This window comes from Ochotona princeps, chromosome 13 (assembly GCF_030435755.1).
Source record: "Ochotona princeps isolate mOchPri1 chromosome 13, mOchPri1.hap1, whole genome shotgun sequence".
Classification (NCBI taxonomy): domain Eukaryota; kingdom Metazoa; phylum Chordata; class Mammalia; order Lagomorpha; family Ochotonidae; genus Ochotona; species Ochotona princeps.
Window position 1 is genome coordinate 23,318,097 of NC_080844.1, and position 21,422 is coordinate 23,339,518.

Here is a 21,422-nt window from a genome sequence, read left to right on the forward strand (position 1 = left end):
GTGGGTAAGACCATTATTTCCACATTTTATTGTGCATGTATCTGGGGTAAGGAGAGAGATAAAGGGAGAAGCCCCACCCAACCTCCCACCCCATCCTAGGGTCCTCGATGTGGGGCATGCCTCGGGGGCACTGCTCAAGTGGTTTCTGTAATTCAACAGTTCTGAATTGCTGCCAGTCTCTCCATTCCAAGCATGATGAAACCTCTCCAGAATCCATCTTAGAGTCTCCATTTGCCCAGATCTTCATTGCCAACACATGGCTGGGGCAGATGATGGATTTGTTGTCCTCCATCCTCTGTTGTGGTACCAGGTGTTCTCTGCAGGCACCGATGAACCACCATTTCCTTCAAGTGCGCTAGGATTTGCTGTCTGAGGAGGCTCAGCTTTGACGCATGCACTCCATGGTCAGACCATGGAACCTGCAACTCTCCCTAAGGATATCTTTTTTTTTTAAACATATATTTTTATTGCATTTGCTTTTTTTAAAAAAATAATTACATTGCATTATGTGATACATTTTTTTATGCACTGGGATTCCCCCCGCCCCTCCCCAAGCCCTCCTCCCATGGTGGATTGCTCCACCTTGTTGCATTTCCATAGTTCAAATTCAGTTGAGATTCTTTCATTGGAGATATTTATCAAGCATCAAGTCCAGCATCTTATTGTCCTGGTAAGTTCAGTGGTTTCTTGGTGAGACCATCTCTGGTCTGAAGGTAGAGCCGGCAGAGTATCATCCCAATCAATTAAAAGCCTCAACATAATATTTCCAACCATTTTACAACATTATGGCATTAATTGACATGGTATTGATTAACCAGTATGTTAATAGGAAAATGCAGGTTCTCAACCACAACCTGTGACTTCTTCATAGACATTTCAATTTTGGTTTACATTCAACCGTAGGATATCTTTTAATACTTTTTATATTCTATATTATCTGCATATCTGTATAAGCACTTGATTGTGATTCTTTGGCCAAATCTAGATAGTTGCCATTCTGAAAGATTGAAATTTGAGAAATACATATTCTGGTGATTACATTATTGATTTTTATTATTTGGTGCAAATAATACCAAACACCTTATGTGAAAGTTATCATGTTAAGTATTGAAGAATTCATGAGTAAACTGCACGAAAGTTGGGGTTTTTTCAAATTGATTTATTTATCTGCAAGGCAGAGCCACAGGACAAGATAGTGGATGATAAAGATTGAGATATTCTCTATCGGTTCACTCTCATATGGCCACAACAGCTGGCTCCAGACCAGACTGAAGCCAGAAGCCAGGAACTCCTCCTGGTCCCCCCCGCAGCAGTGGTGGGAGCACTTTGGTCAGTCACCTGATGTCTTCCCAGGTACTTTGGAGGGGAACTGGATTGGAAGTGAAATAACTGGGGCTTAAACTGGTACTATGATAGAATTTGCCAGTGTAATGCCAACCCCAAAAGTTCTGGTTTGAATATATTCTGGTAGATCAGGTAAGGATAGGAAAAAATTAACATTAGACATCAATTATACATGTCAAGTTTTAAAATAGATGGTTTTCTCAATCAAGTCCTCAGAGTAGTCCCTGATATCCTCATGCTACAAATGGCATACTTTAGCCTTGGGAAGTTTGTATACAGTTCCCAAGGTCATGCAACTAATGGATGTGTAAGGAAGCCAGATTTGATCCAGATGTTAGTCTAAAACTCATCTCTGAAAGTGACCCTTGAGAAGATAACCTCTGTGAAAAAGAACAGGTAAAATTGGACATGGAGAGACTAGAAAAAGATTATTTTAGAAGATAGAAAACGATGCACACCAGCAAACTTAGTCATCTGTGGGCTAATTAGCCAGTTTGCACCAGTTCTTAAACATTTGATCTCAAGATCTCTTTATATTCTGAAAACTATTGAGGATCCCAGAAAGCCTTGTTTTTATAGATTGTGTCTAATGAAATTAATACAGAAATTAAAAGTGTTCAATAAAGCATTAACATTTTTATGAAGAATAATATATTTCCAAATCAAAAGTGAAGCGGCATTGTTTCATGTTTTCAAGTATCATTCTGAGGCATGTCACAAATCAACAAATAATGCCTTAGTTTTACTACAAACTTTAATGTTGACATCACAGAGCCCCTGAAAAATTTTAAAACCAAAGTGGAGTCTTTGGAGAATTACAACTCAAGTTTGTGAAGTGGAGTCAAATTCAAAATGTAGATTTGAGACTAGATAACTGGGAAGACATTTGTTCATTGGTAGTTTGGGCTTTAATAAATAGTGGGGAACCAGTTAAGGTTTTTTAAGAAGGAAAATGAAATAAAATGCCATACTTTAAGAAGATTATTATGAAAGCAACACTAAGTATTGACAAACTGTTGGAATTGAACTGTTGGAGCTGTTGCTATATGGTACTAGGTTAAAACTCTGCCTGAAATTCTGGTATTACAAATGAGCATCAATCTTATAATGCCAGATTGAGTTCCAATTACTATGCCTCAAATGCAGGCTGCTCTACTTCCCATCTAGCTCCCTACTGATAGCCTGAGAAAGCAGTGACAGAAATCCCAAATTCTTGGGCCCGTGCACCCATTATATGGAAGATCCAGACGAAGCTCCTGGCTCCTGGCTTAAGACTGGCCCAGTGCCAGCCATTGTAGCCATTTTGGAGAGTGAACTAACTAGTGGACAGAAGATCTTTCTCTCTGTCTCTTCTCTATAAATTTGCCTTTCAAACAAAAATGAATCAATCTTTAAATAAAAAAGTTGAACTGTCATTGGGTTTTTTTTTTTTGCTTGTTTGCTTTAAATATTCATTTTATTTTATTTATTTATTTATTTATTTTGGAAAGTCAGATTGATAAGAGGAGAGGCAGAGAGATAGATCTTCCAACAGCTGATTCATTCACCCTAATGGCTGCAACTAAGCCAATCCAAAGCCAGGAGCCAGAAACTTCCTCCCAGACTCCTACATAGTTGCAGGGTCCCAAGGTTTGGGGCCATCCTCGACTGCTTTCCCAGGCCACAAACAGGGAGCTGGATGGGAAAGTGGAGCAGCTGGGACATGAACTGGCACCCATATGGGATCCCAGTGTATGTAAGGTAAGGATTTTAGCCACTGAGTCATCATGCCAGGTCCTGTCATTGATTTTTTTGAGGTAATTATGGTAAGCAGTGTAACATATGCTGAGATAAATGAGGTACTTTAAACAGGGAGCTGGATTATAAGTGGAGCAGCTGGGGCATGAACCAATGCCCATATGGAATGCTGGTGCTACAGACCTATTGAGCCACCATGTCAGTCCCACAACTGTATTTTTATTCAGCCACTGTTATTATAGTCAGTCAACATTCTTCAGTGTAAACCCATAGACATGTTTTGTTCTTTCTAATGGCTGCTCAATATTTTGTAATATCTACATAATCTTATGAAATCATTTTTCACTGATGGGCCTTTTTATTGTTCTCAGCTTTTCATCCTTAGCCAACGTCCTGCACTGAGCACTGAGTACTGGGTAATTGTTTCTGTGAGGTGGAATGGCTGGGTCTGAGACCAAACATGCGTTTTATACTTTCACTGTTATTACCATGTTGTATTACTGAGGAAGGTATTTCAGCGTACCCTCCCTCCAATAGTGGTAAATAAACACATTTCCCAGTTGAAACATTCTTAGCTGTTGACAGTGCTCTCATCTCACTAACGGTTTTGTAGATGTTTGACTATTTATACATTGCATCCTCTGGTTTTTGCCTTTAAATCTCTGTTTTGTTTTTGTAACACTTACACACACACACCCTCACACTCATACATTTGTATAAGACAGTTAATAAAAAATGAATGGCTTCTCATGCTGTATCTTTGACAGCCTTTAGCTTAGTACAAAACCATGGCAAACCATGGCCATAAAGAGATCAAGGCAAGAGGCCTAAAACGGCTCAAGAAACAGTTGTTAGGAAGCTGTCCTATAAGGAGCATCTAGGATTTCAGAATTTCAGAGCAGTGGTGGAATTGAAAGAAATTCAAGAAGTGGGAGTCTGCTGTCCCACATTTTCTTCAGGGAGACTTTTGGTAGCAATCGGGAATAAGGTGATAAGCTTTGACTCTTGCAAGAATCCTTTGGTTTTGAGCAAGTTGTATAATTCTAGTTCTTACAGACTTAACAGAGGAGAGACGCAAGGGAAGAGCCTACTAATCCTATTGTCTCCTTTTTTGGGATAATTGTAAGAATCACTACATTATTTTTAACACCTCATCTGGCTGTATGAGAAGTAGATGAATAGGAATGCCAGTTAGAGCACAGAAAAGCATAACTCACGTAATAAAACAGTTTCAGAAAAAAAGAAAAAAGAGCAAACCACACCAAAAGGGAGAATTTGACAAACATAAATAATTCCTGATTTATTGTGTTATGTAAAGTGTTCTGGCTCTTGAATAGACCAAGAGCAAAAAGAGGAAGATTTCAGTTTGATTGGTTGTGATTTTTGTTTGTCAGGTGTTTTCAGTGCATTAGCATGTCTCAGAATTTTCTGAGATTTCATTTTTCACATTTAAGATCTGTATTTTCATTTGCTGAGGCTATCTCATATACCTTTTGTGTTCTGTTATTTTGTCTGCACATATGCACCGTATTTCCAAGCACTATAATGGGGCATATTTTCCAGACACCCACAGAGACAAAGGATTGGCACTTCCACAATCTAGACTCTCCTAAAAAGTCTGGGATGGGTAAGTCTCCTTGCCAAAATGTTAACCATAATTTTTAGTTACAGTGAACCATGTGAACATTAAATATGTCTCATATACTATCCTATGGCTCTTTCCTAGACTAGACAGTAACTTGACCTTGCAGGAATTTGTTAGCTTTTTGCTTACTTTTCTTTGGCCTAACTTCTTCTCATGGAGGAGGTAGAATCAAGAAATTAAAAAATATATATATGTATATTATTATTCTTACATTCTTTATTTGCTTTTGTTGATTAAAAGGAAGGGAGAGGAATGTTACTTCCCAAATGCTCACAGTAGCCAAGGCTGGACAGACCAAGCCGGGTGCCTAAAATTGAATTCTTATCTCCCACGTAGGTAGCAGGGACCCAGGTTAATTGAGCCATGCCATCAAGGCTCTCAGGGACCAAGTAAGCAGGGAACTGAAATCAGAAGTGGAGCTGAGGTTTGAACCCGGGCACTCCAATATTTATAGGATTCATTGTTCCAATGGCATCTTAACCTGCTGTACCAAATAGCTTCCCTATGTGTGGTTTTTAAAATAAATTTGAAAAACATTCTAACATTTGAAATTTAAAGATGGCTTAAGGCTATTCTTACTAAAATATTTTTCTTAGCAGTAAACAAATATAAAAGTACATGCTTGTGTCTAATTTATTCTTCTAAAATCTCATGTAAAATACATACATGCACATCACTGATGAAAATATTTTTAAGATTTTTTTTTATTGAAAAATCAGATACACAGAGAGGAGGAGAGACAGAGAAAAAGAGCTTCTGTCCACTGATTCACTCCCCAAGTGGCCACAACAGCCAAAGCTGAGCCGATAAGAAGCCAGGAGCAAGGTGCTTCTTCTGGGTCTCCTATGCAGGTGCAGGGTCCCGAGGTTTTGGGCTGTCCTCCATTGCTTTCCCAGGCCACAAGCAGGGAGCTGGATGGGAAGTGGGGCCACTGGGATTAGAACCAGTGCCCATCTCGGATCCCGGTGCTTGCAAGGCAAGGACTTTAGCCCCTATGGCTGTCATGCTGGGCCCTGTAATGAAAATTTTTTTAGAGCTTTGTTTATTTGAAAAGCAGAGTTTAAGAAAGAAAAGGAGAAAGGGAGGAGAGAGATCTTCTGTCCAGTGGTTTACTCCCCAAATAACCACGATGACTGTGGCTGCAATAACCAGGGTCAAGCCTAAGTCAGGAGCCTGGAGCATCTTTCAGATCTGCCTCGTGGGTGACAGACACCCAAAAACTTCAGCCATCTTCCACTGGTTTCCCACATACATTAGCAGGGAGCTGAATTGGAAGCGAAACAACTGGAACTTGAACTTGAATCTATGTGGGATGCCAGCACTGCAGGCAGTGATTTAATCCACTGTAGCACAGAGCCAGTCCCTCTGATTGTTTAAAGCTGCAATTAGAGACTGTTGTTTTTGGACTCAGTAGTTTTCTAGTTCAAAATAGGGCAAAGAAGTCCCCTGTAGAAAACTGCTCCACTTCCCATCCAGCTTCCTGCTTATGGCTTTGAAAGCAGCAGAGGACGGATCAAAACCTTGGGACCCTACACCCGTGTGGAATACCAGGAGTAAGTTCCTGGCTTCAGATTGGCTCAGTTATGGCCATTGCAGCCACTTGGGGAGTGGACCGGCAGATGAAGATCTTTGTCTCTGCTCTCTGTAAATAGGCCTGTCCAGTAATAAATAAACTTGACCATGCTGAAAAACATGCTGAAGAGGCCAGTGCAATGGCTCAACTGGATATTCCTCCACTTCTAAACATTGGGATCCCATATAGGTGCCTGTTCGTGTCTAAAATGCTCCACTTCCTATCTAGCTCCCTGCTTGTGGACTGGGAAAACAGTGGAAGACAGCCCAGGGATTTGGACCCTGTGGGAAACCTGAAAGATGCTCCTGAGTTTGAATTGGTTCAGCTCCTGCCATTGTAGCCATCTGGAGTGTAAATCAGCCTGTGGAAGAGCTTTCTGTCCTTTTCTCTGTAAATCTACCTTTCCAATGAAAATAAATAAATCTAATAAAAACACAAGAAAACAACATGCTGAGTAATTTCAGAAGCAATCTTTTAAAATCTTAAATTAGGAAGATGGTATTAAGGCACATTATAAAGTGGGATTGTGATTTAGGGTCTGTTCTTCCTCAGTCTTTTAACATATTTAAATGATTATATTCTGCCACTGCACTTCCTCTTTTCCTTTAACTTCCTGTTGATGTCCATGGGGGTGGGTAGTAGAGGGTGGCCCAAATGCTCAGTCGCCTGCCACCCACTTGGGAAACTTGGCTAGAGTTCTAGGGTATCAACTTTGGCCTGGCCCAGCCCCAGGTGTTGGGCCTTTTCAAGGTAGTGAACCAACAGATGTAAAATACCTCTCTCTCTCTTTTCCCTCTTTCTGTTTTTCAAATAAATAAATCTAAAACAACTTAAGTGTTTCTCTTGATCTTTATTTTTTGGGAGAAAGAAAGACAATCTTCAAAGTGTTGCTTTAATCACTATACATGTGTAATAGATAAATCCTTCTGTGTACAAGGATGTTTTTAAAGACTTTTATTTGCTTGAAAGAGTCACAGAAAGAAATGGAGAGACAGACTGGTCTTCCGTCTGCTGGTTCACTCCCCAGATGCCAAAGCAGCCAAAGCTGAGTCATTTGAAAGCTAGAAGCCAAGAGCTTGTGGGTCTTCCATGTTGGTGCAGGGACTTAAGGCTTTGGGCCGATTTCCCAAGCCATTAGCAGGGAGTTGAATCAGAACTGGAGCAGCTAGGACTTTAATTGGCACCATATGGAATGCCAGCATTACAGGTGGAGGATTAAGATGCTGAGCCTCTGTGTGGACTCCCAGGAGGGTTTTTTCCCACTTCCCAAATGGCTTCAACAGCTTCTTGGTTTCCTGCATACCTGGCAGGGGCTCTGTACTTAGGCCATCTTCCGCTACTTTCACAGGCACATTAGCAGGAAACTGGATCAGAAGTGGAACATGCAAGACTCAAACCAGTGCCTATATAGTTGCCAGTATCATCATACCTTCACCCACTGTGCCACAAAACCAACCACAAGAGGCCTTTACATATCAGTGCATAGAAATCGTATTATGAAAAAGCTAGGCATGGCTTAAAATTTTTTTTGCACCAAAGTTTATATTTTGATTTTACATGGACAGAACAAGCAGCATTAGTTATTTAAAAAAAAATGACAAAAATGAAAGTCCCAAGGTGTACTGGAAAAGAAGAGTGGTCTTGCAAAGAAGAGACCTGAGTTTGCACTGGTTCAGCTATGTAGCCCACGTGAAGTTTTCTTACAAGAAGGTCTTTCCATGGCATGTCTGCTTGTTTTTCTGTATTAGAGCAATGAACTCATTGCAGTGATTATAAAATGTGTATAAAATGTGTATGTTTAGTATTTTAGCATTTCTAAAGTCTATGTGCATCTTAGCACTGATAATGTCTTAAAATTAATTGGAAACTTTCCCCTTAATTACTGGTATAAAAATAAAGATATGATTCACCATCGATGATTTCTTTGATAAAAGCAGTATTAATAAGTCCAAAAAGTTCAAGGAGGGGCAGGTGTATGGCACAGTGAGCAGTGTCTGCTTGGGATGCCCACATCCCATTTCCAAGTGCCTGGATCACCACCTACTGGCTGTTCCACTCTGCCCCGAAAGGCAGCAGTCATTGTTCACATCCTATCGCGTCATCGGAAACCTGGGTTGAGTTCCAGGTGCCTAGATTTGGCCTGGCACTGTCCTGTCCCAGCCCTGGCTGTTGCCAGCATTTGGAGAGTGACCCAGTATGGACAACCTCGGCTTCTATCTCTTTGTCTATCTGCCTTTCAAATAAATATATATATTTTTAAAAATGTGTAGATGTTAATGGGAAATGTTACAAGAAAGATAATAGATGAATTTACAAATTTGCCTGTGCACCAAATAAAATTGTCCTTAATTCCATGTTATTTTCTTTTAAAAAATATATTTATCTATTTATTTGAAAGGCAGAGATGAAGTGGGGACACAGATCTTCCTTCTGTGGGTTCACTTCCTAAGTGTCCACAGTGGCTGAAGCTGAGAGCTTAGAACTCCATCCGGGTCTTGCATGTGGATTGCAGGGGCCCAAGGGCTCAGGCCATCTTCTGGTGCTTTAGCAGTGAACTGGCTCAAAAGTGGAGCAGCAGGTGGTTCCATCAGAGCCTGTATGGGATTCTGGTGTTGTGGACAGTTCCATTTCCCACAGATTTCTTGAAGTACCCTTGTGTGTTCCAACAAAAGAATGTTTTGTCATTCCCTCTGTTTAGAGGCAGGTAGAGATACACAGACAGACAGAGAACCCATCCACTGGCTTGATTCCCAAATGTCTGCAGTGACCACAGCAGGGCCAGGTCCAGTAGCAAAGTTAGGAGCCAGGAACAAAATCTGGGTCTCTCACATGGGTGGCAGGAACCCATTAATGGAGCCATTGCCCACCACCATCCCAGGTTTGTGTTATCGGGAAGCTAGAGTGAGGAATTGGAATCAGATATTGAAACCACTCTGATATGGGACACAAGTGTCTTTAACTGCTGGGGTCAATGTCTTCCCTTTTCTGCCCTGATTCCTTCACAGACTTCAATACCAGGTATATACAATGATTTTTTGATTTCTGACCTCATTTTTTTTAATACCTAGACCTGTATGTTGAGCATTTTTTTTCGTATGTGATACCAGGATCACACATTCGGCATGTCTTCCCTACAAACTAGTTTGCTTTAAATAGTCTTCCGTATCAATCAGTGGCCTTTGAATGTTTGTGAAGCTATGCAGTGAGAAATTTGCCTGCCTGGGCCGAAGAACCGCTTACACCCTTAGTAGTTACATGATGACCATTACTTGTTCATCTGTTCAATTGGAGATGTCTAACATTGGGTAAATGGTGGCTTCCACCCATCATCTTATCTGTGACGTCTGTCCTCACTCAGCATGTACAGTTCCTCATCAAATCCCATGATAGGTGGACCCTTCAGAATATTTCACATCTACCATTTTATCTCATTTTCCTCCTTTCTGCTCCTTTTCTCCTTCCTGTCTATGGTAAGTAATCTTGAAGTCCCTGTCTTGCCCATTCCTAATCCTCCCAAGACTGTCCTTTACATCAGAGCATGCCCCTTTGTAAAGCCCTTCCTGATCCTTAGCTGCAGCGTGTGGTGTTCCTTGTTCTCTAGCTGACTAACTGGCAGCCTCTCATCTTGTGTCACTCTACAATCTCCCTCCTTTCTCCCCCTCCCCCAGATTAACTCCTGTTCATCTCTATTTTAGCTGAAATAGCACTTCCTCAGGGTATTCCTTGATATTCAGGCTAAGTGAAGTTTTTCAGTTAAGAGTCCTTGATACTGAATTTGTGCATTTCTGTCTGGATGATCAGCTTCTTCTGAAACGAGGCTAAGGGAGTTAAGTAACTTCCCAAGGGCCTGAAGCTAGTAATGTCGGGACTGGGAATTCCAGGATTGGCCAGCTCTCCCTTGCTTCCTAGAGGGGAAGAGCGTGTGAAAACATGGCTTGACGTCTTTCTTCCTGCTTCACTTTCAGTTTTTCCTTAAATATCTATTTCTTGGAGCCATTCACTCTCCTTTATTAGGTTGTAACCTTTTGGAATCTTTTTTTTTTTTAACCTACTATACATAGAGATACTCGTTAAATTCGCTAAATATTTTGTGTCAGGTTGTTAAAGAAAGTGTTTTGATCCATCTAATCTCTTTTTTGAAGTGTGAAGCTGTTTAATAAGTAAGTTAATACCTATTCCAAACTCTACCAATCATAAGGTACATGCTGTGTCTTCACACTTTGCTTAAGAAAACTGCCTACAGTACTTTGAAGGACAGTTAGTAGTGTTTGTCTTAATGGGTTTTCGTATTTGTTTCCTTGGAAGGAGAGTTAACTGTAAGTATTTTTGCTTTTTTTCAGGAGTTAAGTGACTTACAGCGTGACCCGCCTGCCCACTGTTCTGCTGGCCCTGTGGGAGATGACTGTAAGCTTTACTCTGTTGCTGAGATTTTACCATTAAAAATGCAGTTTTGGATGCTAATGACTTTCAAACTCCTTTGTTTCAGTGTTCCATTGGCAAGCAACTATTATGGGGCCTGTAAGTATGATTCATATATGTGAAATTAATCCCTTCACCCATGCCTCAGTGTTGCCATTTCCCTTTCAGCAATCAAAAGTGAACTCGAAAGTGAAATGCAAAAGTACAACTAAAATTGAATTTTCTTGTGATTTATATTATCCAGGACACAAAGTATGATTGAGGAATTATGATGATTGTCTTTTTCTGTATATGATTTATTTTATTTTTATTTGAAAGAGTTAGGGAGAGACAGAGAATGACGATTTTCTGTAGCATTGATGGCATATCTTTTATTTATTTTTTAAGAATATTTTTAATTTTTAATTTTATGGTACAATTTCATAGGATCTGGGACCCCCCCAAGTTCCTGTCTACTGACTGATTTTCCCCATATTCTTACAATATTATAGTGCTTCATAAGCAGTCATAAGTCCATCAGTCTGTTCTTTAAGTGTGCCTTAGGATTGCTGTGATGTTTTGCTTTGCTAAATCCTTGATTGTTATACATGGTATTTGCAACCAAGCTAAGTGTATGCTTATATGTTTCATGTAAATACAGTGAGTCAGTTGTTCTTTTTTTTTTAAAGATTTATTTGTTTTATTACAAAGTCAGATATACAGAGAGCAGGAGAGACAGAGAGGAAGATCTTCCGTCCGATGATTCACTCCCCAAGTGAGCCGCAACGGGCCGGTGCGCGCCGATCCGAAGCCGGGAACCTGGAACCTCTTCCGGGTCTCCCACGCAGGTGCAGGGTCCCAAAGCTTTGGGCCGTCCTCGACTGCTTTCCCAGGCCACAAGCAGGGAGCTGGATGGGAAGTGGAGCTGCCGGGATTAGAACCGGCGTCCATATGGGATCCCGGGGCGTTCAAGGCGAGGACTTTAGCTGCTAGGCCACGCTGCCGGGCCCAGAGTCAGTTGTTCTTAACTAAGCATAATCATTCTCACATCCATAGTTTTGGTAGAGTAAAAATTAACCCAATGATGGAATTTCTGTGAATAGAAAATATTAATTTGCAGTATGTCTTGTCGTTTTTTGTGGAGGAGAATTGATAACATAACAGGGTTCTCTTTGCCACTGTTCACTGTTTTTGCCACTTACTCATTTGCTGCTTTTAATCTTATATTGTCCTGGACTCAGAATTACTTACTATTTTATAACTGGTTCCTCTTAATATTTATTGTCTCTTAAAAGTCATTTTTTTCAGTGCTAGAGAGGCAGTTGTGACTTGAAAATAAGCATTTATTGCTGTGAGCACAAAGCCGATTGAGCAAGAATGGGCACTGACAAGTGAATTCTTCCTGGGAGTGTAGCAGCAGCGTGTGTCTGTGGGACGTCTCTCGCTTCCCCCTGGAACAGCCTCATCTAGCAAATTATAGAGTTTTAATCATATTACCTGAAGTTTAACTTTAAAAACAGAAAACTACTGATTTTTGGAGTAGAATTCGTGGAGGTTTATGTCAAAATACTATTTGTTGCAATTTTTTTACGTTGTTTTATTGAAAATGCAACATATGAGAACTCAATTATTTGCTTTTTTTTCATTAGTCACTAAGAACCATGAAAATGCTGTAATGTAAAGGACTACCATTAACGTTTTAATTTAGTATCTTAGGTAAATGATTTTATAATCATTCATATGTTCTTTGTTTTAGTATAGGGTGTCGTATGCTTGGAATAGCTAAGCAAGCCATATCTTCTATTTTAGTTTGCTTACCATCTTCTTCATCCCTCACGATTTTTGATTAACTAGATTTAAGCATGAATATAAGTAAGAACAATTACATGGCTTAGTCCTCTAATTTATATGCTGAAACTTATGGAATAGTAGTGTTACCATGATTAGTAAGATGTTAATATAATATGATGTATTTAATTAAATATAAATTAGAACTTTAGCTATCTTTTGCTATCATTTTTCTTCCTCTAACTTGTTTTTAAATATTTATTTATTTGAAAATTAGACTTACAGAGAAAGAGATGAGAGAGATTTTTCCATCTGCTGGTTCACTGCCCGAATGGTCAGAGCTGCTTAATGATCGTCCATGTGGGTGCAGGGACCCACACACGTGGGCCACGTTCTGCTGCTTGCTCAGCACGTTGTCAGGGAGCTGTATCTCCAGTTACCACCCCAGGCCCACGCAGTGTCACGAGAGGCGGCTTACCCAGCATGCCACATCGTTGACCTCTCTGTTTTTTTTGTTTATTAGTTTAAAACTGTTGTAGTTTAAAATAACCATAAACATAGCCAAACGTAAATCCTCTTATAAAGTTGATACCTAGTTTAATAGTATCATGAGTATTATATATATATTTTTGTCTTGTGATTTTTCATTTCCTACATTGTTTTAATAACTGTTAATGAAGACTTGAAGGATAACTTGTACAGTTTGGTCTCTTCATTTCACCTCCATTTTGGGCCCTTAAATTTCATACATTTTTTTTATCTAATACAGTTTTTAATACATATTTTGTACATACATACCAGAACTTAAATTTCATACATATTTTGCATATTTAAGAAAATAAATAATAGCCTTGATTTTGTTTATATTGATTATCACTGTAGAAAAAAAATCTTTCCTTAGAGCAAACTTGCATGTATGTCAATATTTTATAATGTGTGTTAATAAAAAGATTTTCTTGGGGAAGAGGGGCAAGTCACACCACGATGTGTGTCCTGTTTTTGTTTTGCTTGTAGTTTGTGATGTCACCATGATTGTTGGAAAATTCTCTTTGATACCTACAAAGGAAAATCTGTCCTCAGAGTGGGTGATTCCAGTGTTTGACACAATGACTGCGTTTCTGTCAGCCTAAAATTGTTTAGGGCGGTTGTTTTAAGAGCTAAGTGCAGTCATCAAGCATTAATGAGAGTGTCTTGCCATTTCAGCCTGACAGCGCCTATCAAGGTGGAGTCTTCTTCCTCACTGTGCATTTTCCAACAGACTATCCTTTTAAGCCACCAAAGGTCTGTGTGTGATGTATGCAGCTCTCATGTCAGGGCTTTCACTCTGTATCCAGGAATGGTTTCTGATGTAAGGCGGTGGGTATGTTAACGTGCTCTAAGTCACGGAATCTAAAATAGGATCCCTTACTCAAAGTGCATTATCTCTGTAGAACAAGGCAGCGCCTGTTGTGCCGTAGATGAAGTTCCTTGCCTTTCTTTCCCTCCTTACCAGATAGCTGTGGTTTGGGAAGTCTTTAGAGTCAGAGCTTAGACTTTCTGTTCCTGGGGTTTTCTTCTAAGCTTGACGCATCTCAGTTTTCAACATTGTTTGAGCTCCTGCCATGTTCTGCCCGTTGGGGAATACAAGTCAATAGGCCATCTCCTTTCTTCATTGTAATGGGGCAGGTAAGAGCACATTCTTACTTAAAAACTTAATTTTGAAGATCTGAAAAGGAAACAAATGGTGAGGATATCAAACAAGGGAAAAAATTGAGCAGATTGTTTCACTCAGGATATGATTGCTTCAGGTTTAATAATAATAAATTATTTTTTTAAAAAAATATTTATTTATTCTATTGGAAAGTCAGATATACAGAGAAGGAGAGACAGAGAAGATCTTCCTTCCAATGATTCACACCCCAAGTAGCCACAATAGCCAGAGCTGAGCCAATCAGAAGCCAGGAGCTTCTTCCGGGTCTCCCACGCAGGTGCAGGGTCACAAGGCTTCAAGCCATCCTTGACTGTCCTCCCAAGCCACAAGCAGGGAGCTGGATGGAAAGTGGGGCCACCACTGGGACATGAACCGGTGCCCATATGGGATGCTGGCTGGTGCAAGGCGAGAAATTTAGCCACCAGGCTACTGCGTTGAGCCCAATTATTTCAGATTTTTAAAAGCCTGATTAACATTGTGTATATTAGTGCTGTGGCAGCAACTCTAATGGAAGATTAGGATTCTTGGGGGTTTCTTAGAACAGATAATAAGCTAAGACCTCTTGAGCATTCCCTGAAACAGGACCACCAGCCTGGTTTTAGATCCAGGTGTGACTTCAAGTATCACTGATAATCAAGAAAAAATTAGTCCTTCAGGATTGAGGAAAGGCATGATTAATGACTCCAAGTACTGCTCACTTCGTCCTGCCAGCTACTGTAGACTTGCCTTGCTGTGCAAAGTACTTAGTAATTTTTGGAGAGGGAAACTGACTTGGTTTCAGGTTTTCAATAGCTAGAATACCATATTGTACAATGAAAAGGCCAAGTGTGTTTTGAGAATGTATTTCTCCTCCAAAGCCACGAAAATTGCCAGTATTTGACCCTGGAGCAACTGATTCTATTTTGTTCCCAGCACGTGAATTGTAACGTTTTTGTTGTTGTGTTTTGTTTATATGTAGATTGCTTTCACAACAAAAATTTACCATCCAAATATAAACAGTAATGGCAGTATTTGTCTCGACATCCTGAGGTCACAGTGGTCGCCAGCTCTCACTGTATCAAAAGGTAATTTCATTTACTAAATTTCCAATACATGACAAAAGTGATACAGAAAAAAATTAAGCTCAAATATCTAGAGACCAAAGTGTGATTTTGTGTGTTTTAAAAAGATTTATTGGAGAGTTGCAGAGAGAAAGAGATAAAGAGAGGAAGAGAGGGAGGGGGCAACAGGCAGAGAAGTCTTACCGGATCACTCCCCAGGAGCTAGGAGCTTTTATCCAGGTCTCCTGCTTCTGTGGAACGGGTCCAGACACGTGGGCCATTAGCAGGGAGCTGCTTCAGAAGCAGAGCAGCTAAGACACGAACCAGCTGACATCACAGGTAGTCGCATAATCCTCTGTGCCACCACATCAGCCCTTAGAGGCCAAAGCTTTAAAAAACCCATCTGCCTGCTCTCCTGTTTCAATTTTGCCTCACTCTGCTGCTCTTCTGTCCCTCCAGCTTGCAGCATGTAACTCAGAGGGAGGAGAGTAGGTATGGATGTACAAATCTCTGATGAAATAAGACAGTAAAAATACTGGAACCAGATATTTGAGGATAAGGCTATTGCCATTTTTTTTTTAAAGATTTATTTATTTTATTACAGCCAGATATACACAGAGGAGGAGAGACAGAGAGGAAGATCTTCCGTCCGATGATTCACTCCCCAAGTGAGCTGCAACGGGCCGGTGCGTGCCGACCCGAAGCCGGGAACCTGGAACCTCTTCCAGGTCTCCCACACGGGTGCAGGGTCCCAATGCATTGGGCCGTCCTCAACTGCTTTCCCAGGCCACAAGCAGGGAGCTGGATGGGAAGTGGAGCAGCCGGGATTAGAACCGGCGCCCATATGGGATCCCGGGGCTTTCAAGGCGAGGACTTTAGCCGCTAGGCCACGCCGCCGGGCCCGGCTATTGCCATTTTACCCTTTCAGCCTGGAGTTTAACTTTGAAAAAAGAAAGAGGAGTAAGAGATAGTAGCAAAAGGATTTGGAACCAGTTGTGCCATACACTAAACTGAACCATCGGTAATAATGACTGAAGTTTTATGGTTGTTTTGCTTCTTAAAGGAGTTTTCCTATTTGATAAGATATTTAAAACAGAAAACATTATTTTACCCTTTGGAATAGTACAGTACATGGAACTAATTAGTCTGAACTTCAAATAATTGATATGACCAAGCATCTGGACTGATTCTCAGCTTTCCCAGATACACAGCGTTGTTCTTTGCTAAATTGTCAGATGTGCACACAGGACATTGGAAGTCCTGTTTATTTCATTAGCCAATGCTGTTCACTGTGCCAGCACTCTATTTGTGTCTTGTTTCTCTAGTAGAAGAGAACCTGACAGTTTGCATTAGCAACATTTGTCGCAGAAGTAAGTACCACATTTCACCCATTTAAAATATTGAACAGAATTGCTTCTCTTGAAAGATTCATGGGAAGAATTTGTGGTTGTTTCTTTTTGTTGCTTGTTTGCTTGCTTTTTTTTTTTTCCTTTTTAAGATTTATTTATTTTTATTGGAAAGTCAGATTCACAGAAAGGAGGAGAGAGAGAGAGAGGAAGGTCTTCCATCTATTGATTCACTCCCCAAGTGGCCACAATGGCCAGAGCTGAGCTATTCAAAGCCAAGAGCCTCTTCTGGGTCTCTCAAGGTGCAGGTCCCAAGGCTTTGGGCCGTACTCCACTGCTTTCCCAGGCCACAGGCAGGGAGCTGCATAGGAAGCGGGGCCACAGGGATTAGAACTGGCGCCCATATGAGATCCTGGTGCATGCAAGGCTAGGACTTTCACCACTACGCTGCTGCACTGGTCCTGCTTGCTTCTCTTTTCTTTTTTCTTCTTTTCTTTTCCTTTCTTTTCTTTTCTTTTCTTTTCTTTTCTTCTCTTCTCTTCTCTTCTCTTCTCTTCTCTTCTCTTCTCTTCTCTTCTCTTCTCTTCTCTTTTCTTTCCTTCCTTCCTCTCTTTCTCTCTTCCTTCCTTCCTTCCTTTCTTCCTTTCTCTCCTTCTTCCTTTTTATAAATGCATTCTACCTGAATATATAGCTTCTTAAAGGGATAAAGTTTATAGGAAGCAGGGTTAACAGCCATAACTGTTTCAAGTGTTAGAAACATATTGGCCTGTCAGGTCAATTATTTGCGTATAGTAGCTTTCTGACCTAAATTGCTCACCTAAAAGATCTATCCAGATTCTAATAAATTCATATAGATTCTAGGTAAAGGGTATAAAAGGCATTATAAAAGCTTTCAGAATGTGTAACTGTTATATACTGGATATGGCTATGACTGTGTGTCCCAAAGTTACTCAAATTGATCAGCTGTCTTCTGGAATGGTGTTACAAAATGAATGTCATTTGGCATGAACAGCCAAGTCCTTATAAACGTCAAAGGATTGGCAGCATGCCAGGATGCTGAGTACCTGTCTGTAAAGGGCACCTGTTGCCTCTAGTGACCTGTCAGGTCACCGTGCACGGGGTGCAGTGCGAGCTTGCAAATGAATGTTGACTATTATTTTTTTCCCTTGTCTTAGACATTTGTTTTGTGTACTTGAAGCCAGGGTGGAAGACTTGCTTATTTTACAGGGTCGCTCCTGACTTGCTCATTTGTTTGTATGTTTTTTGACTGTCCTATATGTTAAATGTCTTGTGTAGCTTTTTGCCATGAGATGTAGAGATGTGAGTGAGCCGAGAAAGTCTTAAAGATTCATTAGGTGCGTAGAAGCTCAGAAAGATGAGTAAAATGCTCGTTTTTTTTTTTTTTCTTAGTTCCTAGCAAGCTCATTTCCCTGCCATTTAGGACTCAGTTCTGCTCTGTAGGGAGGTACTTCAACAAATTCACGGGGAAATGGAATTAAAATGTAGTGCACACTTCCCATGAACTGTCTGAAGAACTTGCATATTAGATGCTAGTATTGTAGTGGAGGGTGGAAATGGAAGTCTGAAAGGTCCCGAACACTCTCTCAGAATTGGTGACGTGCAGTAGAAGCAACCCACATCCTTGTTGCCTCTAATTTCAGATATTTAGATGTTTGTTTTTCTCCTATGTGTAGCCACTGGCATTAGTGTCTTGACAGTGTAGCAATAACTGCTTTCTTAAATCTTCAGTTATATTTTAAAATATACAAGTGATTTAAAAATAGCCATTCCTGTATTTATTTTAGTATTTTTTTAAAATCATGCAATACAAATAGAAATAAAAGACTCATTTAAAGAAAAGTCGCGCATCTTCCCTTTTTGTAGATAGCCCTGAGCCAGAGAACGCGTGAGCACAGTATCTACACTGGTTTGAACTGCTCATTAAAGTGTGATTGCTTTGTAGAGGTCTCCTGGGTTTGTTAGTATGTTGTAAAGTGAATAGAAATTCATGTAGAATTTAAAATTGCAAATGATGTAATCTTGCATTATATACATTGTGCGGTGATTAAAAATTTAAACTATTTGCTGTCAAGCAAGCCTAGTATAAAATGTAATTTGGTGTGTTCACTCTATTTTGTATTCTCTTTATAGATTCAGTAACTGTATTCAGTAAAATTATTTTCACAAGCATTTGTGTAAAGCAGAACTATTATCTAATTTATCGTTCTCTTTTAAATCTAGTTTTATTGTCCATATGTTCTCTACTTTGTGATCCTAATCCAGATGATCCGTTAGTACCAGATATTGCACAAATCTATAAATCAGACAAAGAAAAGTAAGTGTTTCCCTGCATTGGTGTCTACTTGGGGGCATCTCTAAATAGTCTGTCAAAATATAAACATTTATCAATATATTTTTATTTATTTTTTTATCAATATATTTTAAGAGCATTTAGTTATACTTGTACTCAGCTTAATCTTTTTCCAATGTATTAAACCTTTCATTTTAATCTCCATAGTCTTTTCCCTATTATTGCTTAACACAACATGTTCTGTGTCTGCACATTAACTATAAACATAGACAATAATAGGCAGAAAATAAAAAAATTCAAGAATTTAGTCATTGGAAACATTGAACACTATATTCCCTTTCTTCTCCTAGGAAGAGAAATTCTCTTTATACCCACCCAAAACTGACTTAAGTTTCAAGCTGCTTCATCGTATTAGAACCGTAGGTTCATTTGCAATTTGTAGATAATCCTATTATATCTTTAGGTGTATTTTTATGCAGGTTATACAGAAAACCATGAGTATTAAAGTGATTTAGTTTGCTTTAATTATGTGTGTACCTGAGTCACACTGAATAGTAATTGCCATGATTATTGAGTTTTAAGCATGAGAAGATATGTTTTCATTCAGACAGTTGCTTCCAAAGACTAAATTTGTGAATTTTTACTCTCTCCTTTTTGTACACCTACAGATACAACAGACATGCAAGAGAATGGACTCAGAAATATGCAATGTAAAATGAAAAAAATTTTTCATAAACCAGAGTACTGTAAAATCTAGGTTTTTTTCAACATTAGCAGTAAATTGAGCACTGTTTACTGTTTCATTGTACCATGAAACTTTTTGATTTTTACCCATCGTAAGTGTGTTTCTGAAGCAAGACAAAACAAACTTCCAAAAATATCCATAAGACTGTGATGAGAGCATTTATCATTTTGTATGCATTGAGAGACATTTATTATGGTATTTAAGATACGTGGACACCCTACATCTTCAGCTTACAAGATCTACAATGCAGCTGAAAAGCAACCAAATTATTTTTTGCTGAAACTAGATGTTTTTACATGAGAAATACTGTATGTGTTGTCTAAGATGTCGTCACTTTTATAAATCTGTATTCAGATTTCATTCTTTGTTAGTTCACTTTATAATTTGTATTTTTTTACTGTATAGACTAAATATATTCTATTTACATGTATGTCAACTCATTACTTTTTTCCTGTGAACAGTATTGAAAAAACCCAACAGCTGATAAATGAATTAACTGTGTCTGCCATGTCTTAGGATTTTGTGTAGATTGATCGCAGATTTCTTAAACCTGAAATGAAATGATCTTTACACTGTAATTCTCAGTATACTGATTATGGAGAAACACTTGTTTTGATTTTGTTATACTTGACTTAACTTTATTGCAATGTGAATTAATTGCACTGCTAAGTAGGAAGATGTATAACTTTTATTTGTTGCTATTCACATTTGAATTTTTTCTGTATAGGCAATGTTATATTGACACCTTTTACAGATCTTAATGTAGCTTTTCCATATAAATAAAATGCTTTTTCTACTATTTGTCTTGATTACTTAAAAAAGTGAAAATTACTTTATAAGTAAGGACTAAAACTCTATGTGAACTCTTGCATGAAAATTATTTCCAAATTGTGACAATGAGGTCTATTGTGTTTGGCATTAATCATCATTAATTATGAATTTAATTGTTTTAGGTTATTATCTCTTTATTAAATTGTCTGTAAGTTGATGTACTTTGGTCCATTGTAGAGAATTTAGAAGATGGAGTTTGTCTTAAATCATATCTAAAGTGGAGTATTTGCAAAGGTACTGAAATGAGTATATGGCATTGTCACCGATCCTGAGAAAATTTGTGTTTATAGATCTGAAGAATCACTGGATTAGTTCAATAGAATACTGCTCTAGACACAACAGGCAATATAATCCTAAGCATTTAAAATCTAGAGTTTCTAAAGCAGAATTTTATAGCCATCACAATTTGAAGAACTTTTTATTATAGAAATTACAAAGAAAATGATGCTTCCTTGTTTTTATAAATTGCCAGCTACAAATGTTTAAATAAGCAGATAGTAGATTTTAAAGTAAACTAGAAAGCTCTAATGCTTTAAATTGGGAAAACACATCTCTTTAATGTTTAGCATGCTTATCAAACTTGAGTGAGTATCTTTAAGAACAGTCGTAGCTCTCCTGAGTATTGTAGTAGCTGTGTAGGTGCAGGAATCTGTGATGGGTGTAGTCAATTAGCGAAGCATTTAAATCACTGGAGTATTTGATCATGTTTCACTATTTTATTAAAGCACAGAGTAACCTTGTTGTTAGAAATTATGTGTTAAAAATAATTAAATGAATCAATGTAAAGTAATAAAATGAATTGTGAAATGGATGTTTAAGAACATATAATCTTTAAAAAAATTTTATTGATATCTTGAATGAATCATAACATGAAAACCACTATTTCATTGGCTGTAGTACTGTAAGCTACATTTTCTCTGATTTTGAACACCCAACATCTTTAGATTTAAGTATTTAGCATACTTTGAGAAGAA

General features: G+C 38.9%; 1 protein-coding gene across 2 annotated transcripts in view; it reads left to right on the forward strand.

The window, feature by feature from the left end:
• Nucleotides 1–20,463, forward strand: part of UBE2D1 (ubiquitin conjugating enzyme E2 D1) — a 49,761-nt gene extending 29,298 nt beyond the window's left edge. For both annotated transcript variants that reach the window (XM_058672051.1, XM_004583392.2), the window contains 6 exons: nt 10,640–10,703; nt 10,786–10,817; nt 13,689–13,766; nt 15,134–15,239; nt 18,803–18,896; nt 19,541–20,463. In XM_058672051.1, coding sequence (XP_058528034.1) covers nt 10,809–10,817; nt 13,689–13,766; nt 15,134–15,239; nt 18,803–18,896; nt 19,541–19,586 — 333 coding nt within the window. In that variant the 5' untranslated portion in view covers nt 10,640–10,703; nt 10,786–10,808 and the 3' untranslated portion in view covers nt 19,587–20,463. The remainder of the gene's footprint in view (nt 1–10,639; nt 10,704–10,785; nt 10,818–13,688; nt 13,767–15,133; nt 15,240–18,802; nt 18,897–19,540) is intronic.
• The last annotated feature ends 959 nt before the right edge of the window (nt 20,464–21,422 follow it).